Source organism: Narcine bancroftii, chromosome 1 (assembly GCF_036971445.1).
Source record: "Narcine bancroftii isolate sNarBan1 chromosome 1, sNarBan1.hap1, whole genome shotgun sequence".
NCBI lineage: Eukaryota > Metazoa > Chordata > Chondrichthyes > Torpediniformes > Narcinidae > Narcine > Narcine bancroftii.
In genome coordinates this window covers 191,818,072-191,843,211 of record NC_091469.1, presented here as the reverse complement: position 1 = coordinate 191,843,211, position 25,140 = coordinate 191,818,072, and the positions used below count along the sequence as shown (strand labels likewise).

The window sequence follows — 25,140 nt, the reverse complement described above, 5'->3', positions numbered from 1 at the left end:
TTTGGACATTACAACCTTTCAGACCCTGTGCTGAACTTGACAGCTTCCAATAACACACTTTCTACAGCATCAGAATTGGCAAGTCCATCCATGACTCACACTTTCCTCTCCCCACTAACACAGTCTTGTCTATTGAACATTTGGCAACATCTACAATCCTATTTTGCATCCATTATGATCCTTTGATCACATTCTCTCCCCCAATAACTCATTGACCTCGTTTACATCTTATCCTCACAGCAACCCTAGCTTCACTTTAGCCACATCACCCTTTTGTCCAGACCTTGTGCACCCCAACCCTTCAAACCTATGACTGACTTTATTTAATCCCAATTCTGATGAAAGGTCCTTGACCTGAAACATTACCTGTTTTTGTTCTTCCACAGATGCTGCCTGACCTGATGGGTGTTTTCAGCATTTTCTATTTCAATGTATCTAGAATTCAGACATAATTTGCATCAGTTGAGAACAGTAAAAATCTTCCCAACTGTGATAAACATTATTCAACATCAACTGCAGCAGCATCTTTGGACAAGCATTTCCTACTCACCTCCAGGAACCAAGGGAACAAGAATGGGCCATTCAGGCCTTTGAGGTAATCACATTCAGCTCGACAGTGACTGATCTGTGTAAAACTCTGCTTGCATCGCACAAGCTTACTACAGGCCATTTGAGATAGCCCAAAAGTTGAGAAGTAGCCATCAGTCTGCTACCCATCTCCCCACTCATCCCTCTCCCTCCGTCAGGAGAGGCAGGGAGACCTCGGGGACCGTCGGGGCAGGGGGAGCCGGCGGCCGGGACCGTCGGGGCAGGGGGAGCCGGCGGCCGGGACCGTCGGGGCAGGGGGAGCCGGCGGCCGGGACCGTCGGGGCAGGGGGAGCCGGCGGCCGGGACCGTCGGGGCAGGGGGAGCCGGCGGCCGGGACCGTCGGGGCAGGGGGAGCCGGCGGCCGGGACCGTCGGGGCAGGGGGAGCCGGCGGCCGGGACCGTCGGGGCAGGGGGAGCCGGCGGCCGGGACCGTCGGGGCAGGGGGAGCCGGCGGCCGGGACCGTCGGGGCAGGGGGAGCCGGCGGCCGGGACCGTCGGGGCAGGGGGAGCCGGCGGCCGGGACCGTCGGGGCAGGGGGAGCCGGCGGCCGGGACCGTCGGGGCAGGGGGAGCCGGCGGCCGGGACCGTCGGGGCAGGGGGAGCCGGCGGCCGGGACCGTCGGGGCAGGGGGAGCCGGCGGCCGGGACCGTCGGGGCAGGGGGAGCCGGCGGCCGGGACCGTCGGGGCAGGGGGAGCCGGCGGCCGGGACCGTCGGGGCAGGGGGAGCCGGCGGCCGGGACCGTCGGGGCAGGGGGAGCCACGCTTGGCTGCTCTTTACGGCTCAAAATGTGGCAGAGCAATGGCTGTCTTCCCTACCCATAGAGCAGTTTCAGCTGCATGGTGGGATTATGGGTAAGGAAGGCATCCATTGCTTGGCCGCGTATTGATGATGGATGATGCTACGGTACCAGTTGCCCGATATGAATGGGATGCTGGCGCAGCCTTTTAGGGCTGCTGTCTGAAAGGCTAGTTCCCATTTCTCCATCCGCTCTGTAGCTTTTCTCAAGGCGGAGGTCCGACATGAAATGGCCACAATAAACTACAATTATTTTGATCAGAGACTTCAAAAAACACTCTGTAACTCTGCCCAATTTGGTGCAGAGAAGAGAATTCCTTGTTAGCTTCTTTTTCAGTATTTCTTCAAGTTAGTCTTGTACAAAGCTCCTCAATCCACAAGGTCACCCATCTGCCTGTTTCATAATGGTTCATCTCCTCCAGCCCACTGCAGGTTATCAATGATCAATTCCTTCTGTCCCACCTCAGATAACTCTTTGAACCATTTATCATCTCAGGAATCACAACTTCAAACATTTAAATTCTTAACATTCTCAAACAATCATGATCATAATCAACATTTCCCCCCAAAATATACTTCATTCTCAACACAATAACAATAAATTATTTACAACACAAGAACAACTGTTCAAGGCATTTTGCATTAATAGTGTCAATTATATTGATACATCTTACATTCTCTTAATACTCCATTACCACCACTGTGGCACCTTGTGATTTCTCACCTGCCTCTCTGTTGGTTGAGGGGCTTCCTCAGTGCCCACCTGGTAATGGGAGGATTCTAGACTGTGTTCCTTCCCCACAGCACCCTCATGTTGGCTATACCAGCCTCAGCACATACTCCTCCAACCTGGAAGTTTGCCAATAATCTATAGTACACCACAAATAAAACACACTAATTTATATTTACTCCACTTTGATTGAAAAGGTTAATGGCTGATATATGGATAAAAATATATGCAAAGATAGAGAACAGCAAGGATGCTAGATAATATAATGCTAAACTTGTTCCCTACCAATTTTAATGACCAAAGTCAAAGGAAACGAAGAACACTGCAGTTTTAGACTGGTGACTTGTCATTAATTGAGATTAAAGAGGGCAATTCATTTAAATAATGTCCATCTAGCACAATAGGTAACTAATTGATGGATATTTTGAGCCCAAATTGGTCTCACCTGAATGCATTTTGAGAAATCAATTGAAACTAAGGAAGAGCTCTTAAACCTCTCCAGAGGAAGTAGAGCCAATATACAGAAGGCAGCTATTGTTCAGAAGTTGTGTTGCTGAGTGAATGACCTCTCCACAAACAAAAAGCCCCAGCCAGCTTGATGCCAATCCCCCTTGCGACGTTGCTGGAATGTTCTCGTCCCATATTCTGGGTGTTGAGGATCCTGAAGAGGTGTCATCTGACAAGTCTGGGGATTCAGTGCATGAATGGTGTGTGATCAAGTTGCAGACAACCTGCCTTGATGGATTTTGATCTGTTTGTGAGTTAACAATTGAGAAAATGGAAGAACTCATTGGGTTAGGCAGAAATAGTCTGTTGATGTTTTGGGTTGGGGCTCTTTATTGTAATTTGAATTGTTCAAGAGGTTTTGCTAAGATGTAACCCCAGATGTTTAAAGCTGTTGGGGATTTTTTTTAGGCTTTTTCTGTTTCATATCCCTGGATGAACTCAAAATGGTATTTAGAAACCCTGTTCACAAAGGCATAGTAGAAGGTGATTGTGAACTGCCAATTTTTTTTTACTTCACGTTACCTGCCCAGTGTCCCTTTGAAGAATATTAAGAACACGGAGTCTTGGGTTGGTCTTGAAGTGGAGGAGGGCCTACTTAATATGAGGTAGTTTTGATAAATATCATGGCTTGCTTGGAGGAAGAAGTCACAACTCCATCTTGGTTTGATCAGTGTGACTAGTATTTGTCTCGATGTGCCAGAAAATTGAAATGTGTGGGATTGGATAACACAGAATGTGACCCAGATAGTGCCAGAACTATATTTTCTCTGCTGCTGACCTTTTTAAAGTAGAGGAAATAATTTGTGAAGACCAGAAAGAGTATTTAAAATGTGTACAACTTTCACTAGTCTTGTCTGTGTTTGCATGAAATTGTCAGCCTGTGGAGAAATTGCAAGAGTTGCTTTGGAAAACAAGGTTGTTTCTGGTGTTATGACATATTAAGGCAACAAGTCTCATCAGTAGAAGTGTGCTGCTCTCTGGTTTGTCTGCCAGTAATCATGGAAAATGTTGTAAAATGAGTTGTAGAGTCTGACCTTTCAGGGGGTCTGACTATAGTCAGGGGACAAGGCCTCAAAATTCAGGGGAGGAGACACTGCCTCTCCCAGAGAGTGGTGCATCTGGCATTCTGTGCAAAGAAGCAGTAAAGATGGCCTCATTGAAAATATTTAAGACATTTCTGAAAAATGTGGGGAATTAGGGTTTTGGAAAATAAGTAGTTAAATGACACCAAGTCCACAGCCAGATCAGCCATGATATTATTAAATGGTGTAGCAGGCTTAATTGATCAAGCCCTACTCCTGCTTCTATTTCTTGACTGTATACAATCTACAATTGGTCAGTGATTGGAGTATATTGGTTATTTATTGTAGGAGGTGGATGCTGAGCTAGTGTAGAAGACCTGGAGTCCATGGGGTGTGGATATATACTGTACAATGGGGGACCAGTTCTTCATTGTTCAGTTTTGCAAATTTTCAGTGGTGATTTGTGTCTGGATTCTAAAATGGTGTTCATCTCCAATAACTCCTTGCTGAAGGATGTACACCAGTCCAGAGATCCCATTGACAATGCATATGCTAGTTTTTTTACAGCTCAATCAGTAGTGCGTGCCATGCAGCTTCCTTCCCAATGTGAATGGCTAAATCACTTCATTGGAAAGAACTGTGTATATAGCCAGCTGTTTAGTGAGAGCCAATACTTTGGTACCAAAATGGTGTGACTGTTTAATCTTTTGTTTTAATTTAAAAATAACATTTACAGAGCAAAGTCAGTGATTTATAAATTTTACGATCTCCATCCAATTGTATTGGAAAGGTTACTGCATTGATGGATGGCCTTTGGGCTGGGCTTCAGGAACCCTGCTCTGTGCCAATGCTGCAGTGCTTTTAATGCCTACTTTTCAATTATTAGCAGTGATTCTGAAGAGGGAGAGCAGAACAAAATTAAACTTGACGATGACTTCCAGAAGCAGATGATAAAAGAACATCAAGAAGCAGTGGCAAAAGCAGTAACACAGAGTGACAAAATGAATGTGATCAAAGAGCGAGACAGAAGGTAGCCATTTTGTTCAATTGATTTCACCTATAAAATCCTTCATTAACCAAAATAATCGTGCCTTTCTCCTGATGGGGAGTCACAAGACCACTAATGTTGAAAAGGTGTAAAAAGGCTTGGGCAGTCCACACTTTTAGGTGTAAAATAGGAATTGAACTTGCTTTGCCTAATTATCCTTTTTTTCCCTATGCCTCTGCTTCCCACCAGCTCTTCTGAAGTACAGAGCAGACAAATAAGTATTTTTTTACATACAATTTCATGATTGTTGTATATATTAACAATCTGGAAGTAGGGGTGGAGAATTGGATAAGCAAGTTTGCAGATGATACAAAGATTGGTGGTGTTGTGGACAGTGAGGTAGATTACCGTAGATTAAAAGGTGATTTAGGAAGGCTGGAGGTGTGGGCTGAGAAATGGCTGATGGAATTTAATACAAATAAGTGTGAGGTGTTACATTTTGGAAAGGCAAATCTAAATAGGTCATGTGCATTGAATGGTAGACAATTGAGGAGTGCAGAGCAACAAAGGGATTTAGGAGTGATGGTAAATAGTACCCTCAAGGCTGGTACTCAGGTAGATGGTGTGGTGAAGAAGGCATTTGGAATGTTGGCCTTCATAAATCGGAGTATTGAATTCAAGAGTAGGGAGGTTATGATGAAATTGTACAAGGCATTGGCGAGGCCAAATTTGGAGTACTGTGTACAGTTTTGGTCACCAAATTATGGGAAAGGTATAAACAAAATAGAGAGAGTGCAGAGAAGGTTCACGAGAATGTTGACATGATTTCAAGGTTTGAGTTACAGGGAAAGGTTGTGCAGACTAGGGCTTTTTTCTCTGGAGCGTAGAAGATTGAGGGGGGGCTTGATAGAAGTGTTTAGGATTTTAAAAGGGACATACAGAGTAAATGTGGATAGGCTTTTTCAATTAAGAGTGGGGGAGATTCAAATTAGAGTGCAAGGTTTAAGATTGAAGGGGGAAAATTATAAGGGGAACATGAGGGGAAATTTCTTTACGCAAAGGGTGGTAGGGATGTGGAATGAGCTTCCGGCAGACGTGGTTGAGGCGGGATCATTGGTTACATTTAAGGAAAGACTGGATAGTTGCATGGAGAGGAGAGGACTGGAGAGGTATGGACCGGGTGCTGGTCAATGGGACTAGGAGGGTGGGGATTTGTTACGGCATGGACTAGTAGGGCTGAACTGGCCTGTTCTGTGCTGTAAGTGGTTATTTGGTTATATGATCCATTCTGACGTGTCTCCCGACCTTCTGGGAGTGGCTGTTCACACAGGAATGACTAAACCTCCAAATATCCGTATCACGTTGTCCGTTTAGCAGAATACCTGGTATAGTCTTTAAGGAGGCTGGATGTCCTATTCATTAGCCTATTGTTCATGGACTGCCTACAGTTCAGTTTGGATTGCAGGCGACCTGTGAAAATAACTAGCAGTCGAGGAAATAAAATGTTGGAACAGGAATGAGTCCCTTATTCCTGTCGTGATCTTTTTACACGGACTACATTCTGGGAAATTGGGAATAGTTTCCTGGAACAATGTGTGTGATAACAAGGTGAAATGCCTTTCTGAAGGGAGAAAAGAGGTGGGGGGGGGGGTGCGACGAGGTGATGGGATCTTGGACGGGGTAGCGAGAAGAGGGGGAAGGTGTGTGTGAGTAGGTGAAGAGATGGAAACAAATGGGGGGGGGGCGGGTAACTAAAATTGGAAAAATTTATGTTAATGCTTTTAGATTTAAGGCTCTCCAGGAGGAATAGGTGTTGGTCATGTTCGCATTAGGCTTCTTCCTGATAGTAGTGTTCAGTGAAGCAATCACCAAATGAGTGCAAGGTTCCTCTGATGTAGAGGAGGCTTCACAAAGTACAACAAATGTAGTCTATCATATTGGATGATGAGCATGTAGAGCACTGCATCACCTGGAAAGTCTGTTTGTGGCCCTGGATGGAGTTGAGAGGGGAGGTGTTGGGAATGGCTTGACATTTCCTGCCTTTTCCAGTGGGAAATACCCACAGGGATGGAAGGGTGGATGGGAGTGGAAGAGCAGTCCAATGAGTCTTGGAGTGAAAACACAACGCTGGAGAAACTCAACATGTCAAACAATATACTTTGGTTATATATCTTTCTTTGCTCGACAATGTTTCAGGCTTGAGCCCTTCAAGGTATGAACAAAATAGGGGCAGGTGCCTGAACATAATGGTTTTGAAGAACACAGTCCCACAGGCTGGAGGTAATAGGTGGATAAATGAGGGAGGGAACATCAGAACAGGGGGAATGGGATAGCTCTCTGAATGGAGAGGGAAAGGGGTGGAGAACTGAAGGAAAGAAGATGGGGATGGGGAGAATGAGTAGGTGTTGTGGTTGCATACTTAGTCAAGAGTGGTGCCTGATGCTGATTTGTCTGAAGTAATGGATGGGAATAATAGTGCAGGTTAGATGAGCATCAGCATACGAGGATGGATCTCAGTTGCAGGAATGTGAGAGCATCAGGATTATCTGTATGGTGTTGAGCTAATTAAAAGGTCAGAGGGGTTTGGCTGGGTGGTGTTGGGGGAGTTGATGAAGGTGGTGTTGTCTGAAGAGAATAAAGAAAGTTGACTCCATTTTTGTGTTGGAAGAAAGAAGTGAGTGTATTCATTAATTGTGTGTAAACTGGGTGTAGTGCACTGAGGTAACAGCAAGCACAAAACTCAAAAGACCTCAACAGGCTTTATTCCAGTAAAAGTCTGAACACCACTTCAAGCCTTGGTGGCTCCCCATGTGACTGGCTCAGGAGGGGCCAGCTCAGGTTTATATTCAAGTCAGCTGATTGACAGCCAGCCAGGTGGAGTCAGCCCCTTAAGTGGTCTTTCTGCAGAAACAGATTGCCCCCTGCAGTAGGCTGGTGATTGTATCACCACATTCACCCCCTTAAAATTGTCCTGGTGGGGGTGTGTAAATGGTGGCAGGTGGTATTTACAGATTCAGGAGGTCTGGTGGCTGTTGGAGTCTCTGGGATGGGACTGTCGCAGGGTTGGCGCCTGGTCAAAGTTCAGTGAGGGTGTGGTTGCTGCCTGAGGGTTGGCTGGGTCCAGCAGAGCTATGGTGGGCGTCGGTGTGGGCACCCTGGTGTCTATCTGTACATCTGTCCATGGGGGAGGTGGCTGGTCCACCAGGAGTAGTGGGGCTGTCTGGAGGGGTGGAGAGAAGGTGGGCCAAGGGTATCCACGATGGGGAGATTGGGATGGGTAGTTGTGATGCTGGGGTGGTGCGGCTCCTGCTGGTGCTAGATCCCTGGTTGATGTAAGCGTAGTTCTAGTTGGCATGGAGGAGGAGCACCTGCTTGACCAGTGGGTTGGATTTGTGAGCCCGCACGTATTTGCAGTGGAGCACCAGTTCTGGAGCATGTGAGCCAAGCTGGGAGACCACAGTCACCAATTTCCTGGGGAATGAGAAAAGGTGCTCATGAGGGGTCTGATTAGTAGCCGTGCACAAGAGTGACCTTATGGCGTGGAGTGCCTCGGGGATGGCCTCTTGCCAGTGGTCAATGGACCAGCCTTTGGACCTCAGGGCCTGAAGGACTGCCTTCCAAATCACCCTGTTTTTGCACTCCACCTGCCTGTTGCCCCTTGGGTTGTAACTAGGCATACAACTAGTCGCAATGCCTCATGCCAGCAGGTACTGGCACAGTTCACTCATGAAGCCGGAACCCCAATCACTGTGGATGAATGCCAGGTATCTGAACATGAAGATCTGTGTCAGTGCCCTGATAATGGTGGCTGTGGAGGTGTCAGGGCAAGGGATGGCGAAGGGAAAATGGGAGTCTGTTTACGACTGCAAGGAAGTAGACATTCTTGTTCATGGAAGGCAGGGGGCCCTTGAAGTCTATGCTAAGCTTTTTGAAGGGCCAAGTGGCCTTGACGACATGGGCCTGTGGTGGGTAGAAGTGTGGTTTGCACTCTGCACAGACCCTGCATGACTTGGTCATGGTCCTAACTTGGATGGTGAAGGGGAGGTTCTGGGACTTGATGAAATGGTACAGGCATGTGATGCCCGGGTGACAGAGTGTCGTGCAGCACCTGCATTTGGCTGGACTGCACAGTGATGCAGGTCTGGGACAGGGTGTTGGGGGAGTTGTTCAACTTCTCCGGTCTGTACTGGATGCCATAGCTGAACGTGGCCAGCTCGAGTCTCCAGTGCAAGATCTTATCATTCTTGATCTTGCCCTTGTGGGTGGTGCTGAATATGAAAGCCACCGTGTGTTGGTTGGTGAGGAGGGTGAACCTCCTACGTGCCAGGTAGTGGCGTCAGTGGCGGACCACTTCCATGATCACCTAGACCTCCTTTTCAAGATGGAGTGCCCAAGCTGTGAACTGTAGAGGGTCCTGGAGAAGGTCATGGGTTTCCCCTCTTGGTTGAGGGTGACTGTGAGGGCAACATCAGAGGCTTGCACTCCACCCGGAATGGGGTGTCCTCATCTACTGCATGCACCTTGGCAATGGCGATGTCCTGCCTGATGTGAGCGAAAGCTGCTTGCCCCTCTGGGTGGGGGGTGGGGGGGAGGGAAGGGGGGGGAGGAAGTGGTGGCTTGGGCCAGTGGGCGGACCTCGTCTGAAAAATGGGGGACCCACTGGGAGTAATAGGAGAAAAGCCCAAGGCACCTGCAGAGGGCCTTAAGTGTGTGGGAGGGGCAGTTCCATTAGTGGACGCATGTGCTCTGTGTCAGCACCAATGACACCATGTTCCACGATGTACTCTAGGATGGCGAGGCGGATGGTGCTTAATATGCATTTCTCTTTGTAAGTGAGGTTCAGCTCCTCGGCCGTCCAGAGAAATCTCTCCAGGTTGTCATTGTGGTCTTGCTGATCATGGATGTAGATGATGATATTGTCCAAGTAGTTCTTGGGTTGTTCTGGTCTACCATGTGGTCCATAATCCTGCTGGAAAACAGACCCCATTAGTGATCCAAATGAGACCTGGTGGAACTTGTAGAGGTACCAGTCTGGCTTGAAGGTGGTATATGGTTTATCCAGGGTGAGGCTATGGAGCTTTAGGTCAATTGTCGAAGACCTTGTAGCGGGCAATCTCATTGACCATGTCAGCTATTCAGGGTAGGGGGTAAGCGTCCAGTTGGGTGTACAGGTTTATGGTCTGGCTATAATCAATTACCATCTTCTGTTTGCTACCCTCTTGCCATTAGGACAGGCTCTCCAGGGACTGGTGCTGGGCTCCGATACCTTCCATCAGAAGCTGCCTCACCTGCCTTAATGAAGGCCCTGTCGGCTGCGTAATAGTACCTGCTCTTGGTAACTGTGGGCTTGCAATCTGATGCAAGGTAGTTGAAAAGGGCAGGTTACCCATAGTATGGTGAGGCTGCAGGTGGATCGGGGGCAGGCGCTAGACTGCACTGTGGTGTGTGAGCAGGAGGAGGGGCCCACCGAAGGCAAGGGTAAGGCTTTGGACTTGGCACTGGAAGACTAGCCCTAAGAGGACCAGGAGCCTGAACCCTTGGTATATTCTTCTCTTTCCCCACCCCCCCCCTCCCCCACCACTGTCAATTCCACTGAGCTGTGCCCGAGGGCTATGATGGAGCAGTCCTGGGCAGCGAAAATTATGGAAAAGTTCGAGGGAGAGATTTTTGATTTTTAGTATCCAGACCACATTTGGGTGCATGAATGTCCATCATTAAGTGCCTGAATCCATGGGGAATGTCCCTTTCTAAAGTGGTGGACACTAGGAACATCTCAGGGTCTGAGTCATTGCTCCCTGAAGGGTGAGTAGTGGCCAGCGACTTACTTCCAGGACATGGGGTGCATTGGGTGAGCGATTGGGTATGTGCCCATGTTGACCATGTTGTCCCGTCAATGTGCAGTTGGGTCTCAGCTGGCCCAAGATGGCAGAACCTGGTGGATGCATGTGGTGTTGGTGCGGTCGGGTGACCTGACTGGCAGTGAAGCTGGAGGTGACACCTTCAATCTGGGTGGAAGTCGTCTAAAGGAAAATGGCAGTGTCCGGGGTGAGCACACTACAGTGGTGTGTGTTGGTGGTTGGGCCGGAAGTGACGTCGGTGGTGAGGGCTGCAGTGGCACGGTAAATAATGGCATTGCTTGGTCCTCGCATGTGGTGACGTTCAGGAGGGCTCCCAGCTGGTCACAGAACGGCCACAGTGCTCCCAGCGGGCCTGGAAAGTGGTGGACTTTCTTCCTGCATCAGGAGCAATGAGAGTTCCTCACTTTTGCGGGATCGCCTGTCTGACCCACATTGGGACCCGCAGTACTTGCAGGGGCAAGCTGCGGTTGTCTCCTCCATGTAGAGCCCTTCGGCGATGGCAGTTGTTTGCATCTGCCAGACTGGAAGTTTGGGGTTGGGCATCGAAGACTTTTGCATGATGAGCTGCAGCCTCCAGGGGACGGACTACTTCCATTGTTCTGGTAATAGAGGCAATGTTTTCCCCCAGCAGCTTCTGTTGGGCATTCCCCTTGCATGCAGGCATCCAAGATCAGTCACTCCACTTCCCCTTTTATCACCCTGGTCTTGGTCAGGCACGGGCAAGCTAGCTCATGCAAGACCTCCAGATAGGCATCTGCTGTCTCACCTGACTGGGGACCTGATGCTGAGCAGGTACCAGGTGTAGGCCTCATTTGTCGGGGGCTTGTACATACTCTCCAGGACAGCCATCACAGGTTTGTAGTCAGTGCAGTCCTTGATGGCCTGGAAAGCTTGTGGGCCCAGCTTGGTGTGGAGCACCATGAGGCATTTCTGGTTTGTGTTGATCACCTCAGCCTGTGTTAGGATGGTCGCCTCAATTGCGTGCTTCCAGATCTCGAAGCGTGCCTGGGCATCTGGGTGTTAGGGGTTGATCTCCAGGCTCCCAATTGTCAGAAACTTCTCCATGGTTCCGCTTCAAAATCTTATTGGAATAAATTGTGGTGTGCTAAGGTATCAGCAAGCACAAAACTCAAGACTGTATTCCAGTAAAAGTCTGAACACCAGTTCAAGCCTTGGTGGCTCCCCATGTAATTGGCTCAGGAGGGGCTGGCTCAGGTTTAGATTCAGGTCAGCTGATTGACAGCCAGCCAGGTGGAGTCAGCCCCTTGAGTGGTCTTCCTACAGGTACAGAGATCACCCCCTGCAGAAAGCTGTGGTCGTATCACCAAACTAGGTATAATTCAGTGCCATTAAATAGGGTAGCAGAAACTGGAGAAGTCTAATGCCGTCAGGTTGGAGAGATTCCAGATGGAAAATTGAGTATTACTCCTCTGATTTACAGGTGGCCTGGGTTTGACAGTATGTGAAGCCTTGGACACCCATAACTGGGAGTAGAGCACAGAATTGAAATGGTTGACCACTGGGAGATAGATCCCTGTCACTAATACAGACAGTGAAGGTGCTCAGCAAAGTGATCTCCCAGTCTGCATCTAATCTCTCTGCTGTACAGAAGGCCACAATAGGAGAAATGGATGTAGTGGATGATTCCTGTGGGTACATATGATGTGCTGCTTCACTTGGAAGGACTGTATAGGGCTCTGAATAATGGTGAGGGAGGAGGTATGGGTGCATTGACACTTCCTGCACCCAAGAGGGTGATGGACTGGGGAGGAGATGGGGTATGGGCTGAAGTATTAGAAAGGAGTGGGTGTTCTCAATAACAGTAAGGCAGAATCCATTTAATTTGAGAGAACATTTCTAATGTCCTATAGTGGAAGGCCTCATCCTGGGAACAGGTATAGTAGAGATGAAGGAATTGAGAAATGGATGGCATAATGAAAGGAACAGGATGGGAAGGAGGATAATCTAAAGATCTGTGAGTGATCTGGGGTTGTAATAGATGGTTAGTTTGTCTGAAATGGAGACTGAGGTTGAGGAAGGGCAGAGAGGGATCAGACATAGTTCGGGTAAATGTGAGGGCAGGGTAGAAGTTGGCAATGAAATGGATAAAATTGTAATTGATGGGTACAGGGGTAGCACCAATACTGTATTGTTATCAATGCTGGGAGTGGTACCCAAGTATGATTAGAACAGGGACTGATTCATATAGCTGACAAAAAGGCAGGTGTCATTGGGGCCCAAGGCTCCGCGTTGGTGCAGGATGAATTGGGTGGGGTTGAGTTCTGCCAATTAAGTGACTGTTAGTACCCATGCTCAATCTTTGGAATGCTTATCACCTAGTTTCACAATTGTGGTTAGAGAAAATCTACACTTGGTATAGATATGCAACTGTGGCACTCCATAAACCAAGAAAAGGGAAAATTGTACAATCGCAATTCACATATAGTTAGTAAACTGGAACCACCACTCGAGCACTTGTGGAATCTAACTGCAGGTTGAATTGTGGTCTCTGGTCTTCCAAATGGCCAGAGTGAGGTTAATTTCAGCTCTTTGGTTTTAAATCAAAGGTGCAATTGCAGAAGTTGGCACTGAGTTTACTGTGGGAGTAAAACCTCCCACATCAACATCTCTAGGAATGAGGGGTTAATAAGAATGTAGAGTACAAAGTGATGGATCTTGCAAACTGACCAAGGTTATTTGGACACCCACAAAGATGGTTTGTAATTTTGATTTGTATCTTCTACAAAAGGCAATTTGATTCATTTTTATCTACCAGGAGACGTATTAAAATTAGTTGTGATCAACTTCGTGATCTGCTGCCTCAATTTGAAGGACGAAGAAATGACATGGCATCAGTGTTGGAGATGACTGTGAGATACCTGGAACTGGTCCAAATGCTTGTTCCACCACAGGAACAATCTAGAGTGAGTAGCCTCTCCAATTTTTAAAATTATTTTCTTGCCACATTGGTCATTCAGCCCATCAAGACTATCAGCTCAAAGTGAATATATTGGTCCAATTCTCCCCACTTTGAAAATCCCTATGCTGGCCAGTTTTCTCTCCCATTTTGTTCTAAGATGAGGCTCATTAAAACTAAGGAATGTCACTTTGGCATCCTTGCATGACTCCAATAAGCAGGAATGGCCAAGCAAAACCAACTTTTGAATTTTAATTCTTGGAAAGAAATCATTCACCTGCTTTTCAGTTGGCATGTCTTAATGAATCGTGTGACTTGAATTCAAATCTTAAGACTTGTTTTGATACTTAGATCTTGTCTGTACCTGCAAGTCTTTATGAAAAATGGCAGAAGCCTACAAAGATGGAAACACTGTATTCTGCACAAGAGGAAGTGAAGACAAGGGGAAGAAAAATATTCCCAAAAGGGTCTGTATAATTGTCCAACATCAGTTGTTTCAATTGTTTTGGTTGTTTTTGAACAGTTGGGGTAATTCTGAAGTACAATGCAGGGCCTGCATCCCAAAACCAGTTCTAATTCCTATATCCCCTCCAAATGAACTATGTACAAGATGAGGAGTTCTAATGATCTTGGGTGGCTGAGCAATGAGAAAGGAAGCAGTTTCAGTAACTTGACCTTCTGAAGGGGTTAGTTAAATGATGGAGAAATCCCAGTGTGGATTCTTGGTGAATTATTACTTGCCATATCAGCTCTAACTTTCTGAAGAAGCCCCAATCATTTAATGTTTGTCTTCCCACAATGAGGAAATTACACTGGTCAAGGACTCCTTGACTAGAACAAGCCACATTGAGGGACCATTGCTTTGCCATAAATCATGTATGTGCACAGGGGTGGGGTGGGGTGGGGGGGGGGGTAGGTTTGGTGTTGATAGTTGGTGTGGATTCAGTGGGCCAAAAAGTCTGTTGGTGCTGTATCTCTCTGACGTGAACAATCAAGTTTTCCACTTAAAATTCAGTTTGCTGTTCTTTGTATCCACTTTTAAATTGTGGAAACCTGAATTTTAAGTTATGTTCCCAGGGTCTTAAGCCATGCATTAACAACCCCAGATGATGTGTGGAATTATCTAGATTTAGCTAGGCAGTTGGGAAAGGGAAGAACCAGCTAAGTTCCAGGAAAAATACCAGGTCAATTTTGGATCCTGACCATATCTCCTTGTGTTACAATAGTAGGCATCTCTTGAAGTTTGGAATACCTGGAGGTCTCCAGACATCAAATTGAACTAATTTTGTTCTTTGTTTTCAACAGGAAAAAGGCCCCAATGAAAACAAATAGTTCACGACAAATCAAAGTGGGCAGACAGCCTGTCTTGGCTGACAACGTCGGCATCTCCCAGCAGTTGAGCGTTCCCCTTTTCTCAGGTCAGCTGATGCCAATGAAAGTATCAATATCCTGTCCAAGTCAATTTTTTCAGCAAACCGGGCCTTCAACAAGGGTAGAAATGAACCTCATGAATTTTCTTGCACCAAAATGGGTTCTTGGATTGAGTAGATGTCTGATTGGTGGGAAAGAAATGTCTCATTGAATAGTTTGAATGCACAAAGGTGGGAAAGGATCTTATTTCGCAGCAATGCTTGATAGGATCATTTTGACAAATCAACAAGTGGATTAAGTGTCTGATTTAATGCCTGGAAATCACTGAAACAATTGAAATCTGACTGCATCAGTTTAATATTTAACTATGCAATGGTGACTTTGCTAATTCATTTTAAAGGTCTTGGAGGATTGTAATGGCCACCCACTTGTATTACTGTGGTAAGTTTACATTTTCTGTTGCAGAAAAGCCAACTATAATTCCAGTCACTGGCTCCTCTGAGTCTCCTGCCAATGACCTCTCTGTCAAGTGGCTCACAATGGTTTCCAGTGGGTGGGAACACCAACTTGGAGAAAATATTCCCAGTTGTAAAGCTGCTCTGCTTCAACAAAATAGGTTTGTTTGCAATTTATTTCTAACATTGAGATTTATTTTTGCATTTTGGGGTTTAATTGGTGTTTGTCTCAGCTTTTCAGAGGGAAGAGCGATTCAATCAGATGGTCCATCCTTTAGAACAGACTCACAGATCATTGGAGGTAAATATTAATGTTGTAAAAATGCAAGTAATAACTTGGTATTAATTGGTCATTTTCTTTCAGTTGAAAATGCTTTCCACCCACTTGGTAGCCTTGTTATCTCAGCAATGTGACCTAGATGGAATCGGTTCATTAATAATACTTTGACAATACACGTTTTTTACATTAGCTCAACATTATCTATACAAACCAGAAAGTTGTCGAGGTTGAAATAGCCAGTCTCTTAATTGATTAATCTCAGTAGAGAGGCGGAAAGAATACAGCAGATGACCTGGGCTTCCACACAACTTGACAACCTGGTTCTTGGGTTTGGATACCTGACTTCCTGGAGAAGCTCAGCAGGTCAAACGGTACCCTTTCTGTAGCAAAGGTAAAATACATAACTGATGTTTTGGGCTTGAGCCCTTCAAAGTATAAGAAAATACCAGCAGGCATCAGAAATAGGGAGGGAGGAGCAGGGAATGGCCAAGGCAGTAGATGATAAGTGGAGAAAGGAGGGAAGGTACAGCAGCATTGAGGGGAGGATGGGTGGAAGGACAGGAAGGGAAAGGAGAGAAAGGGCAAGCAGATTTGATGGAAAGCAGCATCTGGCTGGAGAGTGCCAAGAGAGAAAATAAGGTGGTGTTCCTCCAACCTGCAGGTGGTCTGGGTGGGATAGTACACAAGGCCATGTTCAGACATGAGTGCAGGAGTGTGACTTGGAATTGAAATAGTTGACCACTGGGAGGTTGCTGTTGTGAATGGAGAAGAGGTTCTCGGCGCAGTGATTGTTTTTCCCCTCCAAATCTGTGACTGACCTTCTCTCCAATGTTGAGAAGGCCACAAAGGGTGCACTGGATGCAGTAAATAAGTCCTCTGGATATACAAGCTTCACTTGAAAGGCCTGTTTGTGCCCTCTGACTATGGTGAGGAAGGAGGTGTGGGCACATGTTATACCTCCTGCAGGCACAGGGGAAGTGCCAGAGGAGGGATGAGTGTACAAAGTAATCGCAGAGGGTGGTGGTGGGATCCTGTAGGAAATGCCAGAAATTTCAGTGGATATTTGTTGGGTGGGGTGGTAGGTGAGGATGAGGGGAATTCTGTTTGTTGTTGGGTGCAGGGCAGATGAGTTGGAAATGGAGGAGATGCAGGTGGAGGGGAAGCCATCTTTGTGGAAGAAGGTGGATATTTTGGAGGATCTGGACTAGAAGACTTCATCTTAAGAACAGATGTGGTGGGGATGGGTAAATTGAGAGAAGGGGATGGAATTCTTGTAGTGTAAGGGGTGTGACGAAGTGTAGTCCAGGTAGTTGTGGAGTTGGAGTTTGTTGGTGGAATGCTGATCTCTTGAGATGGAGACAGAAATCCAGGAAGGGGAGAGTGTTATCAGAGATGGACCAGGTGAGTTTGAGATTGGGGTTGAAGTTGGCTGTGAAGTGGATAAATTTGACAAGCTCATCGTGGGTGCATGAGACAACCCCAAAATAGTTGTCAATACACTGGAGGAAGAGTTGAGGGGTCTTGCCTGTGTCAGCTTGCAGCATGGATTGCGCCACAAACTCCACAAACAGGCAGGTGTAGCTGGGACCCATGGTGGGGGGGGGGGAGGAGGACCCATGGTGGGGGGGGGGGAGGAGGACCCATGGTGGGGGGGGGGAAAGGAGGACCGATGGTGGGGGGGGAAAGGAGGACCCATGGTGGGGGGGGGAAAGGAGGACCCATGGTGGGGGGGCGAAAGGAGGACCCATGGTGGGGGGGGAAAGGAGGACCCATGGTGGGGGGGGAAAGGAGGACCCATGGTGGGGGGGGGAAAGGAGGACCCATGGTGGGGGGGGGGGAAAGGAGGACCCATGGTGGGGGGGGAAAGGAGGACCCATGGTGGGGGGGAAAGGAGGACCCATGGTGGGGGGGCGAAAGGAGGACCCATGGTGGGGGGGGAAAGGAGGACCCATGGTGGGGGGGGGAAAGGAGGACCCATGGTGGGGGGGGGAAAGGAGGACCCATGGTGGGGGGGGGAAAGGAGGACCCATGGTGGGGGGGGGAAAGGAGGACCCATGGTGGGGGGGGGAAAGGAGGACCCATGGTGGGGGGGGGGAAAGGAGGACCCATGGTGGGGGGGGGAAAGGAGGACCCATGGTGGGGGGGGGAAAGGAGGACCCATGGTGGGGGGGGGAAAGGAGGACCCATGGTGGGGGGGGGGAAAGGAGGACCCATGGTGGGGGGGGGGAAAGGAGGACCCATGGTGGGGGGGGGAAAGGAGGACCCATGGTGGGGGGGGGGAAGGAGGACCCATGGTGGGGGGGGGAAGGAGGACCCATGGTGGGGGGGGAAAGGAGGACCCATGGTGGGGGGGGGAAAGGAGGACCCATGGTGGGGGGGGGAAAGGAGGACCCATGGTGGGGGGGGGAAAGGAGGACCCATGGTGGGGGGGGAAAGGAGGACCCATGGTGGGGGGGGGAAAGGAGGACCCATGGTGGGGGGGGGAAAGGAGGACCCATGGTGGGGGGGGGAAAGGAGGACCCATGGTGGGGGGGGGAAAGGAGGACCCATGGTGGGGGGGGGAAAGGAGGACCCATGGTGGGGGGGGGAAAGGAGGACCCATGGTGGGGGGGGGAAAGGAGGACCCATGGTGGGGGGGGGAAAGGAGGACCCATGGTGGGGGGGGGAAAGGAGGACCCATGGTGGGGGGGGGAAAGGAGGACCCATGGTGGGGGGGGGAAAGGAGGACCCATGGTGGGGGGGGGAAAGGAGGACCCATGGTGGGGGGGGGAAAGGAGGACCCATGGTGGGGGGGGGAAAGGAGGACCCATGGTGGGGGGGGGAAAGGAGGACCCATGGTGGGGGGGGGGAAAGGAGGACCCATGGTGGGGGGGGGGAAAGGAGGACCCATGGTGGGGGGGGGGAAAGGAGGACCCATGGTGGGGGGGGGTAAAAGGAGGACCCATGGTGGGGGGGGGTAAAAGGAGGACCCATGGTGGGGGGGGGTAAAAGGAGGACCCATGGTGGGGGGGGGGTAAAAGGAGGACCCATGGTGGGGGGGGTAAAAGGAGGACCCATGGTGGGGGGGGGGGTAAAAGGAGGACCCATGGTGGGGGGGGGTAAAAGGAGGACCCATGGTGGGGGGGGGGTAAAAGGAGGACCCATGGTGGGGGGGGGTAAAAGGAGGACCCATGGTGGGGGGGGGTAAAAGGAGGACCCATGGTGGGGGGGGGGTAAAAGGAGGACCCATGGTGGGGGGGGGAAAGGAGGACCCATGGTGGGGGGGGGGGGAAAGGAGGACCCATGGTGGGGGGGGGAAAAGAGGACCCATGGTGGGGGGGGGAAAGGAGGACCCATGGTGGGGGGGGGAAAGGAGGACCCATGGTGGGGGGGGAAAGGAGGACCCATGGTGGGGGGGGAAAGGAGGACCCATGGTGGGGGGGGGAAAGGAGGACCCATGGTGGGGGGGGTAAAGGAGGACCCATGGTGGGGGGGGAAAGGAGGACCCATGGTGGGGGGGGGAAAGGAGGACCCATGGTGGGGGGGGGGAAAGGAGGACCCATGGTGGGGGGGGGAAAGGAGGACCCATGGTGGGGGGGGAAAGGAGGACCCATGGTGGGGGGGGGAAAGGAGGACCCATGGTGGGGGGGGGGTAAAAGGAGGACCCATGGTGGGGGGGGGGGAAGGAGGACCCATGGTGGGGGGGGAGGAAGGAGGACCCATGGTTTGGGGGGGAGAAAGGAGGACCCATGGTGGGGGGGGAAAAGGAGGACCCATGGTGGTGGGGGGAAAAGGAGGACCCATGGTGGGGGGGGGGAAAGGAGGACCCATGGTGGGGGGGGGGGAAAGGAGGACCCATGGTGGGGGGGGGGGAAGGAGGACCCATGGTGGGGGGGGGGAAAGGAGGACCCATGGTGGGGGGGGGGGAAAGGAGGACCCATGGTGGGGGGGGGGGGAAAGGAGGACCCATGGTGGGGGGGGGGAAAGGAGGACCCATGGTGGGGGGGGGGAAAGGAGGACCCATGGTGGGGGGGGGGAAAGGAGGACCCATGGTGGGGGGGGAAAGGAGGACCCATGGTGGGGGGGGGGAAAGGAGGACCCATGGTGGGGGGGGGGAAAGGAGGACCCATGGGTACCCCTTTCATTTGGAAGTGAGATGAGTTAAAGGAGGTTATTTAGAGTGAGGACATTCTGCCAGATGGAGATGTCATGCTTTCAGATCTTCTATGTGGAGAACAGAGGTATAAAGGGATTGGACGTCCATTGTGAAGATGAGGTGGTCTGGTTCAGGATATCTGAAGTCATTGAGATGGAAGGCATGTAATGTGTCGTGGATGAGGGTAGGGATGGATTGGAACGGTGGGAAAAGATGGTAAAATTGAGATTAAACTAGTGGAGCAGGCAGAAACAATGGGTCTGCTCGTATGGTTTTGCTTTGACTTCAACCACTGTCTATAAATTTTTGTAATTTCACTTCTGACTTCCTGGGGAATTGAGCTTTGTGCTGATGCATTCTTCTGTAGTAAAAATCAATTGCATCAGTGAATTCAGATGTGCATCCACCCACCTGTGCATGTGCTATCCATTAGATCACACCCTTTATACCAATCTCCAGCTTTGCTTTACCTTGTGGGAGACTTGTGGAAGGCTTAGTTCAGCTGTCAATTGCACTTAGAAATGCAGGTGCTCATAATGCATATCTGATTGTCTTGTTACTTGTCTTTAAAGCACTATTTAGCAGGAATAGAATTATTTTGGGATGGGAGAGGCAAATACTTCCAATTCAGTTAAATTGACACTTTCTCCCTTGTCTACCCTCAAACTATGGTAGGCTTCAAATGCAGAACCCTCAGTAAAAACAGGCCTTTCATCCTACCTTTTTTAAAAAAATTTTTTCACACTGTGAACCATATCAATCAAAATACATACAAACATTTCCCTCTTAAATATACAGTGGCATTTTCTCCCCTTTTTTCCCCCTACCTTCCTTCCCACCCCCCTCCAAACCCATTAAACATTTAAAATATACAATAAAACCATTAAACAATGTCATCACACAATGAAAATAAACAAGAAAATTGTGTCATCTACTTTTACACACTGGATAAAGTCATTTTGTTTTATCATTTTAGGGGGTGGAGGTCTGTGGTAGGCCCTCTCTGTTATATTCCATGTACGGTTCCCAAATTTGTTCAAATAATGTGACTTTATTTTTTAAATTGTATGTTACTTTTTTCTAATGGAATATATTTATTCATTTCCATGTACCATTGCTGTACTCTCAGGCTCTCTTCTGATTTCCAAGTTGACATTATACACTTTTTTGCTCCTGCTAAGGCTATCATAATAAATCTTTTTTGCCCTTTATCCAATTTGAGGCCTAGTTCTTCTTGTATTACTTAGAAGAAAGATCTCTGGATTTTTTGGTATGTTGTTTTTTGTGATTTTATTTAATACCTGATTTAGATCTTCCCAAAACTTTTTCACTTTCTCACATGCCCAAATTGCATGTACTGTTGTTCCCGTTTCCTTCTTACAGCAAAAACATCTATCTGATAATGTTGGATCCCATTCTTTTAATTCTTGAAGTAATATATAACTTGTGTAACCAATTATACTGTATCCTACGTAACCTTGTGTTTATTATATTCTTCATAGTTCCAGAGCATAACTTTTCCCATGTTTCATTTTTAATCTTTGTTTAAATCTTTTTCCCACTTTTGTTTGGATTTATAGCTTATTTCATCATTTTCTTTCTCTTGCAGCTTAATGTACATGTTTGTTATAAATCTTTTTATTATCATTATTTCTATAATCACATATTCAAAGTTGCTTCCTTCTGGTAATCTCAGTCTGTTTCCCAATTTATCCTTTAAGTAGGCTTTCAGTTGATGGTATGCAAACATTGTACCATGAGTTATTCCATATTTGTACTTCAACTGTTCAAATGTTAATAAATTATTTCCCAAAAACAATTTTCTATTCTTTTGATTCCTTTTCTCTCCCATTCTCTAAAGGAAATGTTATCTATTGTAAAAGGGATTAGCTGATTTTGCGTCAATAATTTGGAATTTGGTAATTTGTTTTTTTTCCTTTCTAAGTGAATCTTCTTCCATATATTGAGTAAATTATGCAATATTGGTGAGCTTTTGTATTGTACCAGCTTTTCATCCTACTTATAAAGTACATGTTCCGGTACATTCTCCCCTATTTTATCTAGCTCTATCTTAGTCCAATCTGGTTTTTCCCTTGTCTGATTAAAAATCTGATAAATACCTTAATTGTGCTGCTCTATAATAATTTTTAAAGTTTGGTAAAACAGAATTTAAAAAAGAATCACCATTTAAATAGCAAACACAAGCAATCTGATTCCTAGGTATTAGAATAGATAATTTAATTTATACAGGTGGTTTTAATTATCAGCCATAAATAAAGATATTGCAGGAAGACTTGGAACATTGGAAAGAATGGCCACTAACGTTGATACGGAGGGTAAATTGCATTAAAATGAATGTCTTCCCAAAGATACAATACTTATTTCAATCGTTACCAATTCCCTTAACAGAAATTCTTTAATGAACTAAAGAGAATAATAAGGAAATTTTTATGGAAAGGTGGAAAACTGAGGATAGCGTTAGATAAATTAAGAGGTACAACCAAGGTGGTCTGCAGTCACCCTACCATGTTGATACCTACCATTGAGTACCCACCTACATAAATCTTGTTTTCCTAGCACTGTAGGATTCATTGCCTTGGCAATACAAGTGCTTGTTTGTATCCTTTGAGTACCCATTTCTACCAAAGGTGATGGATTCCACAACCAATTGGCTAGGAAAAAAATATTTTTCATAACTGCTTGGAAATGTGTAGAAAGAAAAAAATATTTTGGATTGAATTTCCCTAGTCTGAACATTCTGAAGAATATTCTTGTACAGATACTCTGATGTTCAAATTTGCCAGCATTGTCTTTTTCAGATTTTCAGCACCTGCAGTTTTGACTTCATGTGTAAAATTTAATGTTTTGTGCCTTGTTCATTGCCTCTGCTATCTAAAATCCAGTTCAGACATCACCTTTGTTCTTTCCCTAGTGGCCAATATTCTGCTCCATGCCTCTGAACTATTTATCACCAAATATTGCTATCAGTAAAGACTAATTTCACATTTTTTATTACTCCCTTTGCTCTTTTTATTCTTGATCTTTCCGCCAAGATTGTTTCTGAACTGAGTGCACAAACCCTCCACCCTTAAAATTACCTTTGAATCAGTTGTTAAAATTTTTCTTCCCACAGCTGATGCAACATTGGAGGCTTCTGCATCAACTATGGATCCAAATGGTTCCAATAATTGGATTTCAGAAACCAATATGATGGAAAAATCATTCTATGTTCCAGATTTGGATACCCTGACAGCTGAGAATTTCTTTTGGGGACTTGCCAGAACTTGAACCACTGATGGTTAGTGTGCTGGAGAAATTGCTACAGTTGATGTGACACAATTAATACAATAATTAGTAAATTATCATGGTTCTAAGTACCAGATGACTTTTACAAATGGTCTAACATTTAACCATTTTGGTTACTGAACAATTTGGTAGTTAAACTTGATACTGTCAAATTGAAATTGTTTTCTAGACTGTTATTGGATTCGTTCAAGGAAAATTGAACAGTGGAGGGAACCTGCTGCCTCTCTGGGAACTGTTGGCGTAAACCTAATGTGCTCCAAGGGGGAAATGCTTTGTCCTGTCTTGATTATTTTCAATCTTCAATAAGATCTAAGCTTACAATATAACAAGCATGGTTTGTGGAAATATAAATTATTTGAGTGATATGCTTTTCAGACAAGGGTTTAGTTATTCCACAGCAAATCTTCAGTATATTTTGCAATGAACATTAAATACTGTACAAGTATTAAATGTACAAATACAATAATTGTAAGAACAATATTTTTAGTCAAGCAGTCATTAATACACAATTATTCAATTGATTTTTAATGTAGGGGTTTATGGGAAGATGTGACAAATGCTTCAAATGGGGAAATGCCAGAACTTGACAAGATTTGAATTGCATCAACTTTGGGCGTAGACTTGGACTTCACATAATAATTACAACTATACATGAAATGACAACCCTAATTAGAAATGTCAGTGCTTGGCTCTACCTGAGTCAACAAATATGTAGCTGCTAAAGCCAGGAGAGCAAGTTCCAGGAAGACCTTTAAAAGTAGTGCAAGTTTAATGACCAACTAACCAGGATCAATTATACTTGTGTAATCCATTGATTAATGTTGGACTCTTGTCTATGACTGAGATTACAAAATTTAGTACAATATTGTGTTTGATTTTGGTCAACGATCTTGTGGAAGTGACTTCATTTCTCTGGCTCCTTTGTGCTATTTTTAATCTTAAAAACCCAAAATTCTGGAAGAACTCAGCCAGTCTTTTCAGCATTCATAAGAAGCAAAGATATATTGCTGATGTTTGGGGTCTGAGCCCTTCCTCAAGGAATGAGCCAGAAGCAGGAAATTGCAGACTGGCTGAATTCTTCCAGCATTTTGGTGTTTTTAACTACAGTCAGTGTTTGCAGACTTTCATGTTTCCTTTGACATTTGTAATCTCTTCTTGTAACTGTTTTGCATGTGCAGGGAAAATTGATTGAAATGGGGTTTGGCATTGTATCTTTAAAGCTCATACAAAAAAAACATGGTACAATCCAATCTCTGTTATTAGATCCCACCAAATCAGAACTTCATTATTGCAGGCTTGCATGTTTGGTTTACATCTTAGGAACTTAGTTTAAAAAATCTTTTAATTTGTTCCCTTCCTGTCTCATCTATTTTAATGTAAACTTTTGAATCAAGTCTTCCCACTGTGGCTCTTTCAATGTCATTGGGTTAACTTCTGCCACCAAGAGCAGTTGGTTATTTAATTTCTTTACAAGCTGTATATATGTTGGTCAATCAAATGTGCATTTGTATTTCAAAAGTTTATAACTTGAGTATTTTTAAAGAACTAGTTAATGTAAGGCAGCAAGTTTTATTTCTTTACCACTAAAAGCACCGTACAGGCCCTTTGGCCCTCTGTGCCAACCTACAAATTCCTTAAGTATTAAATCTTCCTTCTACTGTATATGGCTGTCCAAGAGACTCAGCTGTCCCTAATGTTTCAGCCTCCATAATTCTATCAAGGCATTTCAGGAATCAACACTACATTTATATATTTTTTAAAAAAAAATTACTTGCCCCTGATGTCTTCCTAAATTTCCCTTCATTATCCTCTGGTGTTTGCTATTCCTTCCTATAATGAGATGACCAGAATTGAGTACAATACCCTAAGTATAGTCTCATATAATCATAGAAAACTGTAATGTACAAGATTACTTCATCCCCTTATTCTAGCAGGTGCTCTTCTGCACTTCAGAAGCAATAACATTTTAATGGACAATTCTTGAATGGTAAAACATGCAGAAGTCAGTTACCAAATGTGCAACTTGCATTGTTATTTTTACCACTCCAACCCCACCCCAAGGGTGTCTGTAGTTCATACTTCCAAATAATCATTATCCAGTGAGGAAATGTGCAGACTTAAGGGTGACTGATTCTCCCAATAAGTTAATTTTCTGCAATGCTTCACACTGGCAGGGTTTGTCAGGAA

At 46.4% G+C, this 25,140-nt stretch overlaps 1 protein-coding gene across 3 annotated transcripts; it reads left to right on the top strand.

The window, feature by feature from the left end:
* The first annotated feature begins 444 nt into the window (after positions 1 to 444).
* Positions 445 to 25,140, top strand: LOC138736404 (uncharacterized). 3 transcript variants are annotated; one of them, XM_069885890.1, is made up of 9 exons: positions 445 to 595; positions 4,530 to 4,673; positions 13,266 to 13,413; positions 13,758 to 13,873; positions 14,712 to 14,824; positions 15,243 to 15,393; positions 15,466 to 15,533; positions 22,781 to 22,945; positions 23,487 to 25,140. In XM_069885890.1, exons 2-8 carry the CDS (start codon positions 4,591 to 4,593, stop codon positions 22,933 to 22,935), a joined length of 834 nt encoding a protein of 277 aa, XP_069741991.1. In that variant the 5' UTR covers positions 445 to 595; positions 4,530 to 4,590; the 3' UTR covers positions 22,936 to 22,945; positions 23,487 to 25,140. The 3 variants fall into 3 exon arrangements, with proteins under 3 accessions (XP_069741991.1, XP_069742000.1, XP_069741982.1); XM_069885899.1 differs by lacking the exon at positions 23,487 to 25,140 and adding an exon at positions 23,123 to 23,282; XM_069885881.1 differs by lacking the exon at positions 23,487 to 25,140 and having other exon boundaries at positions 22,781 to 23,282.